The sequence below is a fragment of the Candoia aspera genome, chromosome 1, assembly GCF_035149785.1.
Source record: "Candoia aspera isolate rCanAsp1 chromosome 1, rCanAsp1.hap2, whole genome shotgun sequence".
NCBI lineage: Eukaryota > Metazoa > Chordata > Lepidosauria > Squamata > Boidae > Candoia > Candoia aspera.
Genome location: NC_086153.1, coordinates 95,152,646 through 95,176,225, shown reverse-complemented (window position 1 = coordinate 95,176,225; position 23,580 = coordinate 95,152,646). Strand labels below are relative to the sequence as shown.

The 23,580-nt window shown below is 38.7% G+C and overlaps 1 protein-coding gene across 2 annotated transcripts in view; it reads right to left on the bottom strand.

The window, feature by feature from the left end:
* Nucleotides 1-245: 245 nt before the first annotated feature.
* ARHGAP18 (Rho GTPase activating protein 18) overlaps nucleotides 246-23,580 on the bottom strand; it is a 60,110-nt gene continuing 36,775 nt past the window's right edge. Inside the window, exons 5-15 of one of the 2 annotated variants that reach the window (XM_063310161.1) lie at nucleotides 21,786-21,943; nucleotides 18,919-19,084; nucleotides 15,277-15,368; nucleotides 13,573-13,650; nucleotides 11,061-11,220; nucleotides 8,179-8,261; nucleotides 7,184-7,390; nucleotides 6,061-6,222; nucleotides 3,586-3,710; nucleotides 1,798-1,859; nucleotides 246-680 (exon numbers count right to left, since the gene is read on the bottom strand). In XM_063310161.1, the coding sequence (XP_063166231.1) occupies nucleotides 589-680; nucleotides 1,798-1,859; nucleotides 3,586-3,710; nucleotides 6,061-6,222; nucleotides 7,184-7,390; nucleotides 8,179-8,261; nucleotides 11,061-11,220; nucleotides 13,573-13,650; nucleotides 15,277-15,368; nucleotides 18,919-19,084; nucleotides 21,786-21,943 (1,385 nt within the window). In that variant the 3' untranslated portion in view covers nucleotides 246-588. Of the gene's footprint in view, nucleotides 681-1,797; nucleotides 1,860-3,585; nucleotides 3,711-6,060; nucleotides 6,223-7,183; nucleotides 7,391-8,178; nucleotides 8,262-11,060; nucleotides 11,221-13,572; nucleotides 13,651-15,276; nucleotides 15,369-18,918; nucleotides 19,085-21,785; nucleotides 21,944-23,580 lie in introns of those variants that run through there. The other variant, XM_063310152.1, reaches the window with a different exon arrangement.

The window sequence follows — 23,580 nt, the reverse complement described above, 5'->3', positions numbered from 1 at the left end:
CATTTTTCCTACTGATCTTGGGAAATACCACCCAATAAAGAAAGCTGTATCAATTCATTCACATTATGTTTCTTAATAAATATATTCCTGGAGATAGCAAGGCACATTGTCTCATGGTACTGAACTGGCATAAATAAGTGGATACCTGTAATAAGTGTTATGGCACACACATTACACCACCATCATCTCCTATGACAGAAAAGCACTGTTGAGGATGTTGAGGATCTGAAGCAATGAAGAAATACTTTTCTTAGTTTTTAATCAATGTCTTTATTAAGAAAATTGGTGCTCGCTCTATTTCAAGCGACCTGAAGGAAATAATAATCCAGCAGACCATACCAAAGGCACAGTGGTGCTTATAACAAGAACTGCAGACTCGGTCCTTCCTGGCAAAATCAGTAAGATCACAAAGCTTCCTGTCCTATTTTGCTGCAGTAGCTCTCCTTTACCTGAGAAGCAGGCGGCTAACTGTAGCCCAATCCTCTTTAGCAGTGCAACGCATCTAAGTCTCAAATAAATTCAATGTCCTTTTATTTTGCTGCATCTGAACATTACAGTGTCACAGAAAGTCTCTATAGATTCAGAAGTTCAGCCATTTTTTGATTTTATAATCCATTCAGCATTTGGGTTCAACTGATACAAGTCCTTCATGAAAGTATCATCATCTAGGCATCGTTCACCTGTCATGGAAACATATATAAAATCACAATATGGTAAGATAAGGATTTTAATGAATGGTTTTGTTAGAGGAAGCATCACTGCATGTGGTGGAACTTACTACTGTCACAGACTAAATCAGGCAAAACACCAACATGGACTATAACTTCAATATCTCACACTATATGTGAAACATTTTTATGTAATCATTTCATTTTAAGGGGATGCTTAACTCTGGTTGATTCTCCATCCTGATTCTGAAATGGAAGCATTTTCTTAACTGTTTGGTCTCATCACAGCCACTTCGCTGCATACTGAGAATGGCCATAACAACATCAACCCCTAGCCACCTTTGGAAAACAATTGTGGCATGTCCCATGTTCCTCAAATAAGGTAATCTCTCCTTCACTCTGTGCATGCTTCCTTCAGATGCTAACTATGCATAATGGTCCCTGTTTACCCCACTGTCCCTGAGCTAAAGCTATCTGCTCATCATTTAAGAAGTAGGTCCTAATATATAAACATTTCTTCCCTGCTGAATAATACAGTAACTGAAAATAAAATTCAACAGAAGTCATTTTTTATATAATTGCAATGTTATCTGGAAACAGGGTCCTTGCTGGGGATAGATTTTCCAGGTAAATAAACTTATCAGCACTTGCCCTTATCCACCTCTGAACAAGGTCATGTGGAAAACCACAACAGCTTGTTCCTCATCATTCTCCACTCACGCAGGCCACTATATCTGAAGCCCACTAATGTGGTGGGCAGGATTAAAGTTGTGCAATTATATGCCATTATCAAGTATTCATATGCCCACCAAGAAAAAGGTTCTAGCATGGCCTTTGACAGGTTTAATTTCCATGGAGAGTTGACATGAAAGCACATTAATTTCGTGGATATCAGGGGGGAAAATATCCTAACAGTAAAAGTAATTTGTTAGTGAAATCAATTGCCCAGAACAAGTTGGTGCCTTTTCCCTGAATATGTTGAAGTAGAGGTTAGATAACTGATGTCAGGAATGCTTTACTTTGAATTCTTGCACTGAGTCCCTTCTGCCTCAATGACTCTAAGTAATCTGGTAAGAAAACATAAACCCACTGATTTAACCATCAGCACAAAGCAGAATAACAGCCTTACCAATATTTCCTCCTACTTCATGTAAAAACAGCTTTTCTTTCTTCCAAGCTTGTACAATTCCACTGGCAAAATAAAAGTTAACAAAACGATCAGCCATTATCCAAATAACTTCCAACTGAAAGCTACTAGTGCTCCATAAAAATGGCCTGCTGGCTCAGAAGTTTGCAAGGGCACTAAAATTATTTTTTCCCATCTGTTAACTTACTGCAATAACATATCACACTTGAGTGATTATGGAAAAAGAAGCTGTTTGCTACCTTGAATTACATGAGAGAAAAATCAGTTGAAAAAAATTCATCTATTCATAAAGAAGTAATCATCCTGCCCTTTTTTGGGAAAAAAACCCAAGAAATTTTATTGGTACTTTTGACTGGGTATCATTCTTTAACACTAGTGCAATTAATTAGTATTCATGTTTTTTTACATACTTCCTGCATTGTGGTACATATCCTAAAGTTGTTTTTAGAACTTGTATGGGGAGATCATCTTATATATTATCAATATAGGTGGACCTTGCCCTGTTTAGTGACCGTTTGAAGTTACAATGGCACTTACCACCATCGCAGTGTCCCTGCGGTCACATGATCGAGATTCAGGCACTTCTCAACCAGTGGGTGTCTACGACTGTTGCAGTGTCCTGTGGTCACATGATCGCCATTTGCACACTTAACAGCCAGCTTCCGACAAGCAGTGTCAATGGAGAAGCTGGCAGTAAAATTGCAAGTCGCGGCCACATGATATCTCACTTAATTATCACAGATGAGTCACTTAATGACCATGGTGGAAGTGAGGTCGTAAGCCTGCATGGTCACTTAATGACCATGTTGCTTAGCAACAGAGTTGCCGGTCCCAATTATGGTCATTAAGTGAGGACTACTTCTACAAAAGGCCATGCCAAACTCTATGCTAAAGCAAGCTTGGCTGCCTTACGTTAGAAATGAAGCATGTCACTCACCTCCATTTTAAAAAACTAACAATGGAACTGCATATTTAAATCCTGGAGAGCAGATTATTATTTATACCATTGGGAGTCTTGCAATATTTCAGGCTATGCAGCAGTTTAAAGATCTAAGAGACACTAGATATGAATATTGTATATTCATGAGAACAATCTGACACTCTGTGATGAAGTAACCCTTCCATAAAATAAGAAGGTGTAGATCAAAAGATCCCGCTGCATATAAAGAAGAGGGAAACAATATCCTTCTCATATTCCCCAGAACAAAGGCAGGGTATTCTTCATGATTCCACAATCCCCTCTAAAGGTGTGGGCACCCACAAGCCAGTACCAAGAAGAAAAGTGTCCTTCTTCTACAGTGGAACTTCTGGATTCAAACGTCTGTGTGAACTTCTCAGAAGTGAAAATTTGTCCAAAATATGTTTTACATTGGCACAGATATTCTTAAGGGGGTGAAATATCTCCTTCCCCATCTCAGCATCCTCTTTTCATCAGTGCCATGTAGAAGAAACACTTCAGCATCATTGGTTCGATTCCTCAGCCAGCTAACATTTTAAACCTACACAAGGTCCTACGATGGATACATTGGTGACTCCCTCTACATGTGGTGCCAACAGCCTTCTTAGATAAACTACTGACAATACTGCTGTGGGTTAAAAAAAAGTTCCTTTTTACTGATTTCTTTTCCCCCCTCTTGCAGGATCAATAATGGATCGTTTGGAGAAAATTCATTAAATCTGTTCCTGCCCTGCTGTGGTAGAATTCAAAACTAGCATTTCATAAAATGGCGGGCTTGGTAGAAGGAGAGAGAAAGGCAGACAGGCTTGTACCTTTTCTGGCTGAGGAACCTGGCAATGATATCACCAGCTTTTAGTTCTCCTGTCAGCTGAACTGCCATGGAAAATTTGGAAAGGTGAGGTGCTTGAACCCGTATTACTCCCTGAGGAACATCAACCTGCAAAGCAATAATGAAACTGGAACAGAGCACCTTGCAGCTGGCTTTGAGAACCTTCCTCAAATCAGTGCAGAATAAAGAATTTGGGCACACTACAGATTGAATGCTCAAGTCTGGCATTTCACCCTGTGCAAAGCAGAAGCTATCTGTTTCCTTACTATTATGCGATTTACCAAAATTCACACATTTTTAAAAATCTTTTTCAAAGCGATGGAACATACTGCTTTACAAATAGGGTAGTGGTGGTATAAGTCTAAAAGAATCACTGCACACTACTTACAGCCTGGCTCCACATGCCAAAATTTGAAAGCAAGCATTGGAGCACTGTAAGAGCAGGTATTATCTAGACATTTTAAGTGGCTTAAAGATACAGGTAGTCTTCAAGTTACAACAGTAATTGGGACTGGAATTTCCATCGCTAAGCAATGCAATCATAAAGCGTAACATCACATGACCACATTACTAAGTGACATCAATCCAGGCAGTCCCAGCTGCCGTCGTTAACCGAATCCCACTGGTCATTAGGCAAGGACCCACCCTGATCCAAGCCATTCCCAGCTTGATCCCTCCCAGCCCTGAGCCTTGGTAAGGTAAGGGACTGCCTCTTTAACTGCCCCTACCCACCTATCTCCCCCCCATCTCTGTCGTTTTGGCCACCTTGCACTCCACCACCACTGCCAGCCTTGCTGCCCTGGGCTCCACTTGCCCTGCCACCCTGCTGGCCTTGCTGCCCTGCCACCACCAACTGACCTTTGCCATTTTCGTCCTGCTGCTGAGGAGGTGCGCCCAGCCTGGCCCTATTTCTCTTCTATTTGGAGAATGGCGCAAGCAGCCTCAGGCATACCTCATCAGCAGTGGAAGCACATGTCAGCTGGGCACAGCAGGGCCTGCGGAGCACAGGGTGGTGGGGGTGGCTGGCCATGGCAAGGGGCTTGAGGCAGCACTCCCAGGTGGCGGCTGTTCCGTTTCAAACTACTTCAAGAGGAGTCCCAAAGAGCCCAACTGCGTAACACAGAAACATTCAAACTTACATTATGTCCCCAATATGTATCTCTCTCTCATCTGGATGGGCCAACTTTGGGTTGCCAAGGCCCCTGCCTAATCTATTTTAGGAAGCCAAGAGCTAAAAAAATGGGGGGATGATACAAAGTGGGTGGGACCAGAGCATGCTGACACGGAGAGTTAGGGTTTTTGCTAAGTTTTTGGACACGACTAAATGGGAACCTTTACTTTTACCTTTTCTCTTAAATTGGGAGATCTTTTGAAACAATTAAGCAAACTTTTAATAATAATTGAAGATGACAGCTGGGGGCCATAAAAGGGCTACGTAACTGGGGCTATGAGATGCCCACTCCCACTCTGTGTCCACAGAGCCAAAAAACTCCATCACAATGAGTCTGGCCCAAAATGCTAATTTATTTTCAATAGAAAAAAAAAAGAATGTTCAGGCCAGTGCAATTCTAAATGTATCCACAAGATGGCACCAATCCACTAAGATTATGAATATGACTGAAGACGAGGAATAATTGAAAGAAAATCTGTACTTATTTTTATTTTATTTTATTTATTTATCAAAATTTTATTACCGCCCATCTCCCCCCAAAAGGAGGGACTCTGGGCGGTTTCAGAAAACTTAATGTGCAAATATTGGTTTTGTGTTACGTATCATGTTGATAGTATCTTGACATTTTAATAGATATCATTATCTAAAGTTACTCAGGTGAAAACAACAAATCATCAGGTGTATATTCTACCAGCAGTATTTGTTTTTTAAAGAATACTGGATAGCTAAAGAAAAGTTGAAGCTTGCTTGGAACAGATGTTTTCAGTGACTATATTTTAGGTCTTTAACACTGCTTTATTTCTGGGACTGTACTAATAATTTAATCTCTAGCCCCGTATCAGCATAGTTGAGAAATAAAAAAAATTATTGTGTCCCAGGTAGCTGTTTAATTCCTTCAGCTACAAGTAGATTATACCAGCATCCCCCAATTTCATGACTTCCAGATGTGCCAGGACTTCAATTGCTCAAAATTTCAGCCAATGTAAGGATTAGTTTCTATTCTTTGTTCAGGTTAGGGTGGAGATTTGAACTCTAAAATGTAAGGGAGCGCACAGGTATGGCTGAGTCACTTCTTGTAAGAAGAACCACTATGAATAAATCCTTCGGTAGAGTTACAATCTTAGGCAACAATCCTACTATTTACTGTAAGCAACTTCTACAATTAAATACATGACATACTCCAAACAGGTAAAACTTTAAGTCAGGTTCTTTGTTCTGGGGACTTTATGCCCTATAAGTACAGTTTAAGTGAGAACCACAGATTTTTATTGCAAGTCGTTCACTTACGTCACCACTTTTTAGTTCACTGACACTTTTATCTTGCTTCTCATGTTTTTCTCGGTCATAGGCCATTTTTTTCAGAAGTTTCCTCATTGCTTTGTCCTTTCGTTCTTTCTTCTGACTTTCAGCATTCTGCTTTCTTACTTGGTTCACAAGAAACGTAGGAATCTATGCAGACAGACAGTATGTTTCATTGCAACATTACTATCGCTCCCTTAAGACGGTAGTAAACATCTGTTGGAAGTTTTCCAACGATAAGAGCGATTAAAAATGAACAGCAGATGCATTTATGTCCAGTAACAATGAAATTTCATTCTTAAAATGAATCTTAATATTTCAGGGTTGAGTTGGTACACATTCAGTGGTATGATATGTTCTGTATTAACTGCAAAGAATTTACCTTGTGTAGTAAGTAAACCATTTTCCTCTGGCCAACAGTCTGAGCTCCAGATGCCATAGTAGTTTGAACAATTGCTTATACCAGGATTTACACCCAGCCTTTCTGTGCAATACACAGTCCCAACATTTAAAGTCTCAACTACAACTTCCCCTACTCTGTTTAACCCCAGTAAAGAACTCATAGGCATAATGATTCAGCCACTGACTCTCTTTTCTCAGATAGCTTAACATGAGTGTATTTCTAGAAGGGAACATTTGGATTGTTTTCATCAAGAAACATCTGTAAGGTACACTAAATACGATTAATAAGGGGTAACAGTTTCTTACGAAAAACAAAATAGTTGACAAAATTGGAAGGACGGTGTGAAGAATGGATAATCAAATTAAAGAACCCAGTGCAGAACAAACTATTCTGTAGATGTTTCTATGGAAAAAAAAATAAATCATGCATCAACTGGATTAGATAAAACTGGATTATTTCTGGATAGTCTATTGATGTGGTAACAAAGAAAATCAACCTGTTTTAAATTTGGATGGACGTTCATTTGGCCTTTATACAAATCAAAAGAAAGAGACATCTTTTCCCTCAAACTCACATGCTCTCAATATAGCTTTTATGCTAGCTTTTCAAAAGGAACTACATTTTCTGCAAGAAGGAAAAATTGTGGCTCACTGCTTCTGCGACAGTTCTCTCAGGGTAACGCTAATTTTTTAACAAAAGCAAACTTACAGTCCAAAGAAAATTTTGGTATTTAATCATAAAGAGCATGACATTTGCTGTCCTAGCCGCCATAACAAGCTCGCTTTGTTCTGTGGGCTTGGAACCCAAACCATGAAACATGAAGAGGTTTGGAGCCATAACCATGGCAACATTCTTTAGGTTCATCTTGTTTTTATCTCGGTGATCGATCACTCTCTGAAGAAATTCAAGCAGCACCTGAAAATAAGAGCACCATTTCAAAAGTAGCTGTGTGGATGATCTTTGTATTCAAATAGCCTATTTAAAAAAGATGGCTAATTGCATCTACAGAGCATATTATGCACACATTGTCTGTAGTGCAGCTATGCGATGCCCAAGATCAAAGTCAACCGTTTTATTACTTCAGTAATATAGCAAAGAGGAGGCTAAGGTAGTCTTTTTATTCTAGAGAATATATGGGTTAACCAATCATGGCAATTGCCACATTATCAGGTTGTTCAACTTTTATTTATGTTGGTCTTGCAATGCCTACACAGTACGTCCAGCAGTTATTCTGCTACATTCTGGAAACCCTTGGGTGAATTATACAAGAAAAACAACAATGGCAACTAGAATGCAGGGCCATTTATTGTAATCTCCCCCACCCCACCCCAAAACTCAATGCAGGAAATACAAACTGGAAGTATCCTCTTAAGAGGGGGATGTCCATCCTCTACTACAAGAGGCTAGAAAGAAAAAAAAACTTACCACCTTAAAGAGAATTGGTTCTATCATGTCCTCCCTGATACTTCCTTTTGTGGGCAAAAGACACCAAGTCCCTTTCTTCTTTCTTCACAGAACTCACATACTCCAAACTGAACATCTTAATTTTCTGTTTCCAAAGTCATTCTGATCCCAATTGAGCAACATGCAGCAGACTGCTCAGAACATGTGATCATTTTTAATCTAACAAGCAAACTTTTCTTCCTGGATTTATTAGATCAATGACCATTTCTAATACTTAAAAATAAGATCAACAGTCTAACCTTGAGTGTATCTCTGTTTCCCTCTGGGAGAAGGAGGACCAAAAGATTCAGCGCATGCAGCTGATGTTTCTTTGTTGGAAGCTCTGCCAGAGAAATGTGCAAGTATATAAGTTTTTGAATGATTTTGCATTTTCCTCAATGACATTACTGGACATGAAATTATTTTTATATAATCAACCTAACTGAAACGCTGCCCAAGTTTCAAAATATGGCAATGGATTGACAGAAGCTCCATATTCATGTTTTCCAGATGTTGTTTCACAACTCATCTACCAAGGGATTTATAAGGTCTCAAATAATGGCAACCTCTTTTAGCTATTTTGTCTCATGGGGCAATACTTCCCAGTATAAAAATATACAATACTTAAAAGATAAAACCTTCCCAGATATATCTACCATTTATGCATATGAATAGGAAGGAGTTTATGATACTCAGTGAAACACAGTGTTCTTTCTTGAGCAAATTGTTAGTATTAGCATATACCAAATAAGTTGTGATGCTGATTGAGGAATGACAAATCTCTGTACAACTCACATTTTTTGTGAGCCAATTGCAATGAAATTTCATTTTAATGTGCACCTTGGTGTATAGCAGAATGACAATAAAAGTTTATTCTATGCTATACTATGCTATGCTATTCTAATTGCTAAATTATCACTATGAGCCAAGAGCAATCTTGTTATCAGCAATGTTCAGGAATCTTGAAATTTTCTCAGCTGATATTCTCTTTAATATTTTTACATATGGTATAACATAGCTATCATGGCAGAAACTAAGCAAATTTGAAAAATGCATGTGCCAAATACACACACTAAACGCCCATATCAATTACAGAAAGTATCCACATGTTCAAACAATGAGGATAATCTTGAAATTCTGATAACCACTCAGGCAAATAGATAGAGAAGGAGTCATATATAAATCAGTGTCTCTCTTTAATTCACTGGAGGAGCTTATATAACAAATGCTGAATAAGGAAATATAAAGATAGCATCCATAGTTGAAACTAACATGTAACTCTAGAACTTTATTTATTTATTAAATTCCTCTGCCACCCATCTCGCACAAGACAACTCTGGGTGGCTTACAAATACAGAGAGATAAAGAGATAAGGAAATAATAAATAATAAGAGATAAAGAAATAAAGAGATCTGCCACCCCACTGCTTTGTCTTTTGCTAATAATTCTTAACATACTATAAAACTAACCCATGATTTCTCCACAAAATGTAGATCTCAAACGGATTCAGCACATTGGTTATTGTATATAATTTTGTGGATCTGGAGTTTGCAGAAAGCATCTTTAGTAAATCTCTTACTCTGAGCTAGCCAACAGTGGAGAGTAAAGAACCTCATCCAATCGGCATTCTCTTTCAAACTGGCCAAGAGCAAACTCGGCTGTCAGTCCTCTGTGAATTAATAATTAACCTTTGTTCTCAAAAAACAAAAAAAGGAAATATGTTTCTAGTTTCCCCCAACCCACACACATTCCATGCATTTGTCCACATAAATTTGTCTATATTTTTCTAATGGTTTGCAAAATAATTCTCCTGAAAAGTTGCTATAGAGATGGTTGCAAGGAATGAATAAAACTATTAATAAATACACTTGGAAGCCTCAAAATCCTTCTGTTTATCATAGTGCCAGATAAGCTCTGTAAATGGCATTCTAGCAAACACTGTGAAGTGCATTATCCCACAAAGTCCCAAGAGAACTGCATGGCAGTAAACAGTACGAGAATTTCTCCAAAACTGCACTGAATGGCTTTGTCCCTAATTAGGCTGAGGAAAGCACTAAATGGGAGGGGAGGCAGAATTCTCTCCAATGAGAAAAAATACCCACAAATGTAGGATGAACTCATTGGAATGTGGACTCCATCTTCCTTTGAACCTCCTTCTCCTGAGGGAGGAAAAAATGCAAGCATATTTTCCAATGGTAGTGAGTAACTGAAGCATTTGGGAAATTGCATCGCATCAGTTCTGGTCTGTGAACAAGACTGAGCAATCGACAAATGTATGTGCAGCTAAGAGATGGGTAAAAAGAATCACTATGGAATTGCTCAAAGTCTGCATCTGTCTGACCTTTAATTTTTTCTTAAGACTCATCATTTTCAAAATGAACTTAAATGGCCTCCTATAGGAAATGTAAGAAAATCTTATGACTCCTCAGGTACTGCTAATTACAACAACCCTCAGCGGCCCCAGCCAACATACACATTGGCTAGGAACTGTAGTTCTGTATTATTTGCAAACCCAGTCCTAGAATTTATAATGTAGCACATATTGTTCTGCAATTAATTATAAGACACTTTCCAACTCCCTCTATTATGAAAATAACAACTCATCTATACTATGCTGTCCAGTATGGGGTATTTATGAATAGAGGTAATTCTGTGCATCTGTTTTCAGATGTAGGCAGAAAATTAAAATTTTTGCTGCTGTTTCACGGGACAGTTGCTGTTCATCCATTGATAGAATGCTCCCTGATCCAGCAGAGGCTCCTTCCACTGGAATGAGGAGGGAGATAATTTATGATACTTCCTCCTCCTTCTGAAAGCCCCTAACTTTGCCTGATAATCTGCTCCAGAGAGCTGGGGGCCTCTTTGGGCAATTTGGGAAGTGGTGTGGGGCTTTCGGAGGAAAAGGAAAAATAATCAGAAATCTCTTCACCATTTTGCTGGCTTCAAAGCATGATCTGTCAGTGAACACTTAGAAACTAGAAATCTAAGACCTATGCGTCAATAAAGATTAACTGCATTCAGTAGTTTTGGTGGTTGCCTAATCTATGCATCTCATAGGCTGAGCTGAGCCATGTTTATCTTTTATGCTCAGCATGTGACTCTGCGTAATCTTCCAACAGTAAACCAAAAAAATTCTACTTACTCTGCACATCCTGGAAAGCCTTAAGATACTCCACAGTGAGCAAGGGTTGTGGCAATTCTCGGATAAAGAATTTTAGAAGGCTGACTGCATCATGCTGTTTGACACTGTCCCAGTTGAAAGTCCCTTCATGAAACTTTGATTCTAGCTCTTGGCAAAGGTTCTAAATGACCCAGGAGAAAGAAAAGCAGGTGCTGAGGGTGCCTTTACATATTTATTAAAAAATATTGTAATTATCCACAACCTGCATGAAAAAGCAGCACATAAAGTCTAACAAACTGTGCTATCTTTTCCCTCTTATGCATCAAGCTTACCACTATATTTCCCAGGATTTTTCGAACACTGCAGTAAAAATATGTTTATTGTGCTTCTTGTGTATGCAATGCCATATACGCTGACAGATTGGATTTTCATTTTACCATAGTTCATTTGTGTTTTCTTCTTGTCAGTAGTAGTGTCCATTAGTGGAAGAGGTTGTTCAAAAATCCTTTTAATTTACAAAAAATCACACGATGCACTAAAATTTAAAACCAATTCATATGGTGATACTTCTAAATTCATTCCCTGAAATTTCAAATAATTAAAAACATTGTGGATGCATTTTTGTAATACTCTAGAACAGGAGTCGTTGCAATATGAGATGGGCGGTAAAGAAATATGATAGACAGACAGACAGACAGACAGACAGACATTCTCTTAGATGTACCCTTTGGAAGACTGCGCAGCAAGCAAGGTCAAGCAAGCTATGGGTGGGACCAGAGCAACAGCATCTACAAAAGGGAAGTTTAAATCTGCAAGATGGTGGGTTTAGCATCAAAACTCCATTGCATGTACAACAGGGACAAGGTTTTGATGCACCTGCTGTCTTACAGATTTTGACACTGGAGATACTGCTGGGCCAGAGTATATGGGGAACCCCTCTCTCTTTTTTTGACACCCTTTGTTACTCTAAGACTTCCCTTTTTTGGCCCAGCTTTTTTTGTGTTTCTGACACTGCTCCAAGCAACAGCTGTATCTTTTAGCAGATCTCTTGCAGATGGCTTTTGATCTTAGGCCAAAGGGCATATGTGCAGTTTTCCACCCAGTGGAACATTTGCACAGACTCCTGTCTGAAGCCCTATCACAACAGATAGTCCATATGGAAGATGGAACAATGCTCCAACTTCATATAAAAGGCCTTTCTATGTTATGAGGACTAGTACCTCAATTATATTACCTGTCTTTTTTATCCCAGATCAAATCCTCCTCTGACAATATTTTACAGGGGATTTGGATATAATTCGGGTAACCTAAGAGAAGTAACTCCTGTCTGATGTCTCCCTTTTTAATACATTGTCTCAAAGCCACTGGCTGATCCTCCCGCAAAGCACTGCATAAAGTGCACATTTCATATCTTGCTTCAATCCAACCATTTGCCAGGTCAACAAGAATTCATATTTCACCCCCCTAGGGTATGCACATATTTCTAAATTGCATAACCTACCTGTCCTATTTGCACTTTTTTTTTTTAGAATTCACATTTTATGAACATTAAAAAGCTACAGCAATCAAATCAGTTTCAAAATATGACAGAGGATGATGAGTTATTGGAAAAGCAATAACAAAATAATTGCAAAACCTTGTGTACCCAGGGAGCAAACAACAATACAGAAGACAACATCTGAGTAAAATGTCAGAGAAATTATTTCTTCAGCCTCTCCTTAATTCAGAAATATTTTTAAAAGAACTTATGTATGTACGTACAGTATGTATGGAATATATATATTCCATCAATTTGGAAGGAATATGGAAGGAATTGATGGGATAAAACCATCAACCATCCAACACATAGTGGCAGGGTGTAAGATGCAGGCAGGAACAGCATACACTGAATGGTACAATCAAGTAGCTGGCATTGTGTACAGGAACATCTGCATAGCGTATGGGCTAGACCCTCCCAAGTCCAGGTGGGAGATTCCACAGAAGGTCATGGAGAATAACAGGACTAAAATCCTGTGGTACTTCCAGATCCAGATGGACAGCAGGTACTGGCCAATCAGCCAGACATCGTGGTAGTAGACAAGGACCAGAAGACAGCGGTGGTGATAGATGTAGCAGTGTCAAGTGACAGCAACATCAGGAAGGAGTATGAGAAGCTGGAGAAGTACCAGGGCCTGAAGGAGGAACTAGAGAGGATGTGGAAAGTGAAGGCCAAGTGGTCCCAGTGGCGGTAGGGGAACTCCTAAGCTGGGAGAGTAGCTCCAACAGATCCTAGGAGCAACATCAGAGCTCTCTGTCCAGAAGAGTGCAATGCTAGGAATAGCTAAGATACTGTGCAGAACCCTCAAATTCCCAGGCCTCTGGTAGAGGACCCGAGGTTGAGGAAGACACATACCACCCATAGGGGTAAGAAGGGAATGTTTATGTTTTATATACATACATACATACAAAGTTATCAGGTTATCAAATAAACACAAAGAAACAAACACTGGTAACAACAGAGCACCACTGTTCCTAAGCTGAATGATTATTTTACCTTTACTCTAGCAGCAACTCCTGGTATTCGAAGCAATCCTTCTGTTTCCAGCTTTCCGTCTTCTATCTGGGAAATGAGCTGAACATAAAAATGGAAAACAGCTCAGGTAGAAAAAACATTGTGAAACAATAAAAAGATTGGCGCTATCATAATTATTTCAACATATATGCCTCCCTTATTTCACACAGCAGCCAACAATATTTTTTTATGCAATACCACAACTATAGGGTCTTTAAGCTAAAAAGAGCCTACCATTATTGCAACACATGTGCATGAAGTGACATTTATCCAGAATCAATTTGGAGAATGGCTAATACCTCACCCAGTCTACACATCATGGAACATGGACTTTATTGATTGATTTCTGAAATTCATATCCTGCTTTCTGCTTTGGCTTCCTTCCCATTCCTGACTCAGGTAAGATAATTTATTGGGATGGAGGAGATATGTGTTTGCATGGGTATTGATCAATGAACAATATTTTATATGCAGAAGAGAATATATACAGTTCACTGATGTACCCAATCAAATGCATTTGGTCAAGTGCGTAACAGCTTTGCTTCATGAGGCTTCTTGCTATTCTTGAGTGCAGAATTTTTATCTTTAGGTATTAGCCCAGGGTGGATATATCAGGTAAGAATAAAACATTTTATACAGAGAGAGCAAGAGTATTGCCCAGCTTACATTACTCCTGGATACTGCGGCCTTTACTATGAAAAGCCACTTCTACAAGACTCTAACTTGATGCTAGTTTACAAATTGCTTTTTTATTTTATTTACACCTTCCAAAGTAAAATAGTTACTGTCAAATGCACAATGGAACAAGAATGTTTTCACTGCCTTGAGGAATGTATTATCACCATATGCACCTCCAGGGGAAACATATGCCAAAACGTGGAGGCCAAGACAGAAGGCCCCATTTTGCCCAGGTTCCATGTATTTCCAGGGAAATGGGACTCTCATATGCCCCCTTGAGATACCCAAATCAACTATGGCAAGGCAGTGTATGATGGAACCTGGTACTGATGGAACCTGGTATGATGGAATATGGTACTACACCATATATGGCTTTGTAGGTAACAGCCAATTTTGAATTGGGCCTGGAAGCTGACAGGAAGCTGACAGTAATTCATGCAGTGATATCAAAATGGGCTTGTCCTGCCAGCAGTCTAGCTGCTACATTCCGGACCAATTGCAGCTTCTGGATTTATCATCACCAGGACATCATGGTCCAGGTAGGATCACAAGTGGTGCAGTAGTCTAAGCTAGGCAAAGGTCCCCTTGGCCATAATTTCCCTTTGCTGTTTAAGCAGGAGCCACAAATCTAGGAGGACCCCCACTTTTCCCCACTCTCTTGTGCAATAAAGCTTAAGAACACATGCAGATCATCTTGGTTTAATCTGCAAAATTCTGGGAAATCCAGTCTCAAATAAGACACAATTACTTGCATTCTTGGTTGATGATTATGTGAGTATACAAGAAAAGAAGGTAAGGACAACATTGTTTAACTCGCCCACCTAACTACAGAGAGTCAAAAGAATTTTATCAAGGCATCAAGCGTAAAAGGGGAGGATGCCGTACTTAATAAAAACATTTTACTAGATAACAAAACATTAGCTATTTTTCTTTGATTCAGTATTACATATAATATACTTTTCAAAGCCCAAGGACGTATTGTCAAAGGAGACTAGTCAGCCTACTCACTTTTTGAAAGATAAGTGGTATCCGGATACTTGGAACTCTCTTCTGATCATGTTCTAGCAAAACCAAGAGTGGAACACCAAAAAGACCAGATTCTGTATAAAGAAAAAGAAAAAGGCCTTAAAATCCTCACGAAGTGGTGACATGAAAGCATTTTAAAGTAATGTTTTCTTTCATAAAATATGCACAGCTTTTGATTTTCATATTCAGACAGACAGGTTCATTTTCAGCACAATCCTATTACAATATGGTCATTTATCTGGAGTAAAGCCCACTAAATATGCAGTTATTTTTGAAAATATGCAGGAAGAATACTTCACACATAAACATAGCCAAAAGGCCAAGAAGGAATAGAGAAAATCCCTAACTAGAATTCGGCACAGACTGTCATCTAAAATATATGAACAACATTACCTTTCTTACAGATTTGTTAGAAAGATGATATGAGAACATTTGAAGTTATTTATATACATTCCAATTATCACTGTTATTATTAACAGGGATTGTATCCAACTCTGTCCATCTGCCAGTTTTCCTGAAGCTTCTCCATGTACCTACCAAGCTTGGGTATTTGGAGAGGTTGGAATAAGTGAATGGAGAAGTCTCTTAGGTAGAATCCAGTAATATAAATCTCCAAAGCCAAATACTAATCATACTAACACAAAATTCCTGTACTTACTTATTAATCTATGTCACTTTAAAAAATGGACTTTTAAAAAAACAGAATACATGGAATGAAAAAAGAAGTCAGGGCCAATCTGAAGAGTCCAGTGTCTCTAAAAATACATAACCTGCATACAGAATAACATTCATTTTTCAGAAAGGAAGAAAAAAACAATCTGGAAATAATTCAAGGAATATCTGAAACAGATTCAATAAACTAATTTAATAGTACACTACTTTTATAACTGTGACAACTGAGAGAGGAAGAAAAATTCCTAAAATATGTTACTAGCTCTGCACTAGAAAGTTATTTCCTGGCAGGTGGATGAAAATCATATTCAGAGAACTCAGATATCTCTCTTTCATTAGTCACTGTGGCTTTTAATTATTTAGCTCCTGTCCTGACATCTCTGCTGAACACGTCCTGCAAGTTTTGGCCCAGGAAGCTATTTGATTAACTGGTAACATGTTGCAATTCATAGCAGTTAACAAAAACATTTTCCTGGTTTTAATCTATTTAATGCTACCATTTTAAATTTGATTTTTTATTTCTTTTTAACAAAATATTGCATTTTTAAAAAATTATTGAACATTGCATTAAAATCCAGACTGAGGGAAAGCTAGAACACACACACACACACACGCACACTTGATTCAGGCAGACTGAATCAAATTGACCTGATAATGCATAAAAATTTGTTTATAAGATCAAGTCGCTCGATTACATCTAAGGTAACAGGTGCACATCAACATATGAGACAAAATAAAATTATGAAATCAAAGAAAAAGGTCTAAGAAGAAAGGCAGATGTTAGAAAAAAATGAAACTCATTGTAAAAGTTATGAAAAAAAACCCTTTTGGGTGGCTATAATCTCTCCTTCAAAAGGACTTATCTTTTGATTTGCCCTTTAAATTAATCTCACAGCTGTTTCATGCTGCAATCCTATAGCCTCATCTTTGTCACCACAAAAGGTTTTGATATATTGACCACCAGAGGAAAGGAGAGGTGAAGTCATATGGGCTGATCTTGGGAGATTCTGAAACCTGGGTATCCAAAGCTCCCCCCAACCATCCATTATACCCCTAACATATGGAAAACTGAAATCAGCTCTGGAGAATTCAGACCACAACTTCAACACATTGAGCAAGCACTTCTGGATACATACAGCCTACATGCATACAACCTCTTTATGGATGGTTACCTGGTAATTGCCCACCACAGATGTTATATGGTTATAACAAGGCATGTCCATAACTGCTCATTCTACTGTATTCTGAACCAACTGTTCCAAGAGCAGCCCCATATAGAGCACATTGCAATAGTCTACATGCGAGGTGACTAAGGCATGAGCAACCATGTGAAGGGACTCCTGATCCAAAATAGGACACAACTGATGCATCAGAAGAATACGTGCAAAGTCCTTCCTGGTCATAGCTACCACCTGCTCTTTGAGCATAAGCTGTGAGTCCAGGAAGACCCCCAAACCAATTCTGTCTTGGGAAATGCAAACCCATTCAGAAGTAAAGATGGAAAATTACTGGAATCAGAAAAACTATGAACCCATAGTCACTTGCTTTTATTAGCGTTAAGCCTGTTCCTCCCCATTCAGATGTAAACAGCCTCCAGGAACTGGGACAAGACCTTTACAGCATTATCTGATCAGCCAGGGGTCTACAACTGTAATCGGCATACTGATGAAACTTGATCCCATGTTGATGGATGACTTCATCCAGCGGCTTCATATAAATGTTAAACAGGAGGGTTAAGAGCATTGAGCTCTGTGGCAACCCATAAAAAGGGGCTTTGCCCCCATCAACACCAACTGGAACTGATCACAGAGAAAGCAGAACTACTACAACACTATGCCTTCCATTCCCAGTCCCCATAATGGATCTAGAAGAATGCTATGACTAATAGTATTGAAAGCTAGTAAGAAATTGGAGAAGCAGGATGGTCACACTGCCTCTCCTCTGGCTCTACAAGAGATCATCAACAAGCACAATCACGTTTCCATACTATGTCCTGGCCTGAAACAAGTCTAGATAATACAGGGCCCTCTGAACTGCAATTTGGCCCATCTTCTTAAAAACCTTTCCCAAAAAGGGAAGGTTCAAAAGAGGGGCATGGGTCTAACAAAAGTGACTAGGCCAGAATACAATTATGCAGTATTTAAGTCATTCTGTAACATCAGTGGAAATTTTATTCCAAACCTTCAAGTGCTAAGCAATCCTTTCAGATTGTTATTTCATCCTTGCCTGATGAACTCAGCCATCATGGATTGCTCTCAGCAATCAAGAAGAAGTCATTGCTGAGAAACGTTCAAAGTTGGGGAAGCTTCTGAAGACTAGAAACTGTTTAAAATGAAGCATGAATATAAAAAAAGAGATGGGGAAGCAAGACAGAAGCATAAAGAGCCAGCTTACAGAACAGATGAATTACAGAGTAATCATCCAAATGGGCTTCAGGCAGAAAACATCAACTTATGCCAGAAACAAATATAAAAAATTATCTCTTCCATCCCCAGGATATTTATTATTTCATGCACCAGTTCCTTTCTGTTTCATATCGCAGCCTATCTACTATCTGATCCAGCTATGGTTAAGTACATTTAAACATATTTAACACTGCAGTGGAAATCAGTGGAATATAAATGTGCTTACCTCAGCCAAGGTTTTCCACCAACTAGCATCTTAGCCTTGCATACCACAGATGGGAAAAAAGGGTAATATCTCCCTTGAATGGAGCTCAGCTCACTAGGCAAGTCCACTTAGCTTTCCTGGCAGTATGGAAATGATGCCACTGCAAAATGCCCTTCTACTCCATTCTTATTTCTAAGTGTATATGGGATCCAAACTGACCTTACCTCATTATTCACCTCCACTGACAATGTTTACAAATTAAAATACACAAGTGGGTATCCAAACATACACACATTTTGCAAAACAAACAAACAAACAAAAAGCCAAATTCAACAAACTCACCTTTCGTTTTAATCTTTGCTGCTTTTTGTGGCTTCAGTTCAGTTCCAAGGATATCAAAGAGAGCAGTTAGTTCAATCAGCGCCAAAGCACGGATTTTCTTCATATCCTGAGGTGCAAGGTCTCCAATTTTTGTTGTACCCGTTTTGTCCTTCGGAAATCTGAAGTTCTAGTTAAAAGTATTTAATGCAATTGTTTGAAATCTTAATGTCAACAAATTCATTTAAAAAAGACAAAAAAAGAAAGAAATACTAGGACTAAATCTACATTTCTGGCTGTGCAATGGGCATGGCTTTAGGCAAAAGTATTTATTCTTTTCGGGCATTGCCTTGAACAGATAAGGGACTTGAAAGTGGCAGAGGATTTCTCTATCTGGCAGCCCATATGAAACTGGGGTGCCTGAACAGAAGTCATTCTTGTGTTTGCTTAAATGCAAGCACAGCTTTTGGTGCAAACTGGAGTCTTTCAGAGCTGCCATGTGAATGCATGGTGGTCAGAGAAAGGAAAGAGTGGGAAACCTACTTTAAAAGACTCCTGCCTGAAGAGAGCTACAGGGGTGGGTGTGTGTGTGTGTGTGTGTGTGTGTTACCCCAAAACATCATTCAAGTTATTGGGAAGAATAGCTGTTTTTAACTGTAATACATGCACTTCATAAGTTTCTGATTAGAAACTTCTCTTCCCTTCCCTCTGCTCCCACCATTCATATTATAATTTAATTGGAATCAATTATGTAATTTGGAACAATTAAAACAATGCCTTTTTCCAAGTTAACTAACAGACTTTCAGCAGATTTGTAGTGGATTTAGCATCCTGCAGACTCTCTGGCAACTCTAAATGTTGTATAACCCTAAAAGCCACTGTCCTCCTCCAATGAGAGGCAGAGGAAGGAACACAGAGTGGGAGAGGCAAGTAAAGTCCCCCCCCCCCCCGCCACCATCTGAGTTGGATACATGTGCTGTAAGCAGAAAGGACAGTACAGCAGGAACAGATTTCCTACTTGGTCCAGGAATCAAACCCTCTGCCCAAAAGCCCTGGGAAAACTGAAACCAGTAGGATAAAGCTGGCAGGGAAAATATAGATATAAAACATCAGTGTTTTCTTTTCTTTTCAGTGCTGTTTGTTCACTTGTGCATTTTTACCTTTCTTTATTGTCTATTCTTCATAGAGAAAATCTATCCATGTGGTCACCAAGATTTGACAACAACTCAATGGCACATAATCAATCAATCAATCGTCTATCTATTGTCTGCTGATAAAAGATTGCTACCTCTTATATATAGATCTAGGTTTCTTTATCTTGATTCAGCTACCTGTCATACTTCCTGATCACAACATCCTCAGAACATCCTGATCTGACTCGCATCCAATTTTCATTGAACCCGTGTCAACACAGAGGCACCAGAAGGGAGGGGGTGTTACTTTGGAGTGTGAATTCGGTTGTTTAGACTAGGCATTCATTGTCAAGGCCATCCGGCCGAGCACCGTCCGGGCCATCTGGTGGCAAAGGGGGGAATACATGCTTTGATGGGTAGAAGAGGAGGAAAGTAGAGAATGTGAATTTTAAATTGTAGAATGTGTGGGAAAGAAGCCATTCACAACTTTGCTTTGTACCAGACGCTTCGCTTCATTAAACAGTTACTAGAATCCAAGTCTCAGAACTGTCTTTGAGTGAATGCTCGAGCATGTGGATCGTTACACTACCTTCCTTCCCAACTATTCACTTCTATGCCTTTATTAAAATAAACATCTTTAATCCATGAGGTGGAGATGGGCGGTGAATAAATTTATAAATAAACAAATAAATTCATTGATAGTCCAGTGTTGAGTGCATCCCATGCACTCAAAAACATTTGGGCCTGATAACTTTTGTTAAAAGAGGAAATTGGAGCCATTTATTTAAAAGCTAAAAAGGGAAGAGAGATCTCCTGTTCTGCCCCATCCAGATTCCAGATAAATATCTCCCCATGCATGACCAATTTAACAATCTGCCCAAATGGAACTCTCTCATATGGGAGAACAGCTATATCTAGACCCCCAGAACTCAGGTGGAGGGGGAGACAGTGGTGGTCCAAGGAACAGATCTGGTAGACTCACGTTATCTGTTTGTGATTTATACTCTGCTACAGGACTTATGATGCCTTCTGAGGTTTTAAAATTTTTCTATCCAATAGGAAAAGCAATGTCAATAAGAATTGCAAATTGTAGATTAAAATAAAAATAAGCCAGAATGACTGATCATCTAGTATCAATTAAGGACATTTATTCCTTGATTTAAGAGCTGATATTAAACAGCACTTGTGATGCTGAAATATTTCTTAACTTCAAATTACCAGTGATAATAATGGAGAATACAGTTTTATCATAGCCATCCAAATGACTTTATAAAGAAAACAAGCTAAAAACTCTTTAGCACTAAACTGGTTTTCGATTAATGGCCCACTACCAGTAGAACAAGTAGCTTCTCTGCTGTAATACTTTGCCACCTCACTTGTTGCATGTGGCTTTTCCATTTGTCTTTCACCAAGTAAGTTAATTGACATATAGTTCCAGCTAATTATATTTTACCATCTGTGCCCAGAACTCCACTTGCAAAAATATCCTAGCTATACTCCCACAAATCTTGTGCATGTTGGCTTCCCTCACTCAAAGGTCTGTACTAACAAATAATAGGCGGAGCTGTTAATTTAGTCACAAAATGCCTCTTCCCCATGAGTAATGTGTGAATGGGCTACAGCAAGGAACAAAATTTGCCCTCTTTTAAATCCAAGTTATCCTATATATTATTTTGGGGCTGTACATGAAAATGGACAAAAATTGCAAAATGAAGGCTATTAAACTAAATCCATACATATACACATATAAACACTTACAGGAAGAAGAGTGTCATCTTCTTTGTCTTTTGACTCTTCGCTTACAGGGTTATCTTTGAGATTAACTGCTTGTTCAGAAAATGATATTTCCTGATTAATGTCTGTTTCAGCCACTGACAAATCTTCTCTTTGACAGTTATCAATATGTTGACCATATGCTAAATGTGGTAAAAAAGAAAAGAAAGTCAGACAAATTTTATATACAGGGTTTTTTTTTTAATTAAACACATGAAAATAATGGATTTATCAGTATTAGCCCCATAGGGGTAGGGATGGTATGGTTTAGCTGATTAAATAATGGACTGAATGGAGAGATAATTGAATGAATTTCTACTCATGGAACATTCCTTCTCATGGAAGGAGGAACAATAATGGTTTCAGATAAGCAAGTGACATTCGAAATTGCACAGAAGAGGAAAATGAGCAGAATTTGCTTCCCTTCTCTCCACCTTTTTTGAGCTATCTCTGGATCACAGCCCTTTCAGTGAAACAAAAAGGTGCACTGGACTTAATCATCAGTCAACCAAATAACAATGAGTCAAGTGTTACAGGTTTACACAAGTATATCACTCACAATTCCACATCTTTTAAAGCAAACTTTCATGTTTGTTTTAGAGGCTCTCTATCATACTACCTGGCTTTCCCTCAGCCCTCACATGAACCCAGTTTCAGGTTGCTCCCTTACATGGAAAACTAGCAGCGTAAGTCTTAACCTGTCCTTAAATTTTCACTGTGTTCTTCTAACTTACTATTTATTTTTCAATGGATAAGGTTATCAGTCAATAGTGGCATCTATGTTCTGGTTAACTTTCATAACTTTTGAAATTTATGTACTTTATATTTAAAAAATATTTTAAAAAACCCCACAAACAGTCATGCTCACACAATTCTGCTTCAATGGGCCACATGCACAAATTAAGCATAAAATATATGACAGGTATTTCAAGAATTGTAGCTTTCTTATATCCAAGAATATACCATCCATTCACTGAAACTGTTCTAAAGAAATTTCTTCTCCAGAGACCTAATTCACTATCAAAGGATAGGCGTGTTTTAGAGAACACTGCTTTTCACCATTAAAAAACAAACCAACCCTACATTCTCTTTTTAACTGGGCCATGAACTCCCAGCATTCTGTCTAGCTGACCCAGTTAAATGCTAAGACAAAGAGAAGATGCCCTCAACCACCTGGCTGCCTGCTTATCTGCTTGCTACCTGTAGAAAACAGGCTGTCTGCACAAGATTGCATCAGCTTCCTGGGCTCCAGTCTTAACCTGGGAGAGCAGTACAATTAAAGGCTAGTCTCTGGAAAATGTGATTCAGAAGGTGTGACCTTGTGGCTCTAAAGGCCTTTGAATGATACTAATCATCTGGACACATTTCAACTGGGTTTTTGCCAAAATGTAGTGCTGAAAATATTTTGACTGTATTGGACACTGGATAATGTCCTACACTCAAAACTGAATTGGAGAAATGTGAAAGATTCTCCTGGATCTCTTGGTGTATCCTGCTGGACCATCTAGCAGGACTGAATCCAGGAGGCATTGATTAACTGTGATTCCAGTCCTTCCTGTCAGACCAGGTACAGAAGATGGCGTTGCAGAACTACTGTCTGACACGCTGGCTACTTACTTCTGGTATCCCATGGTCCCTTTCCATGCTATTCCACATGGGGGAAATCATCCAGAGTTTTTAAACTTTTTATACAGTATATTGTTCTTATTCTCAAAATTTTATTAGCCATCTTGACTATTTGCCAGAATAAATAAATAAATAAAATCACTATTGGTTAATC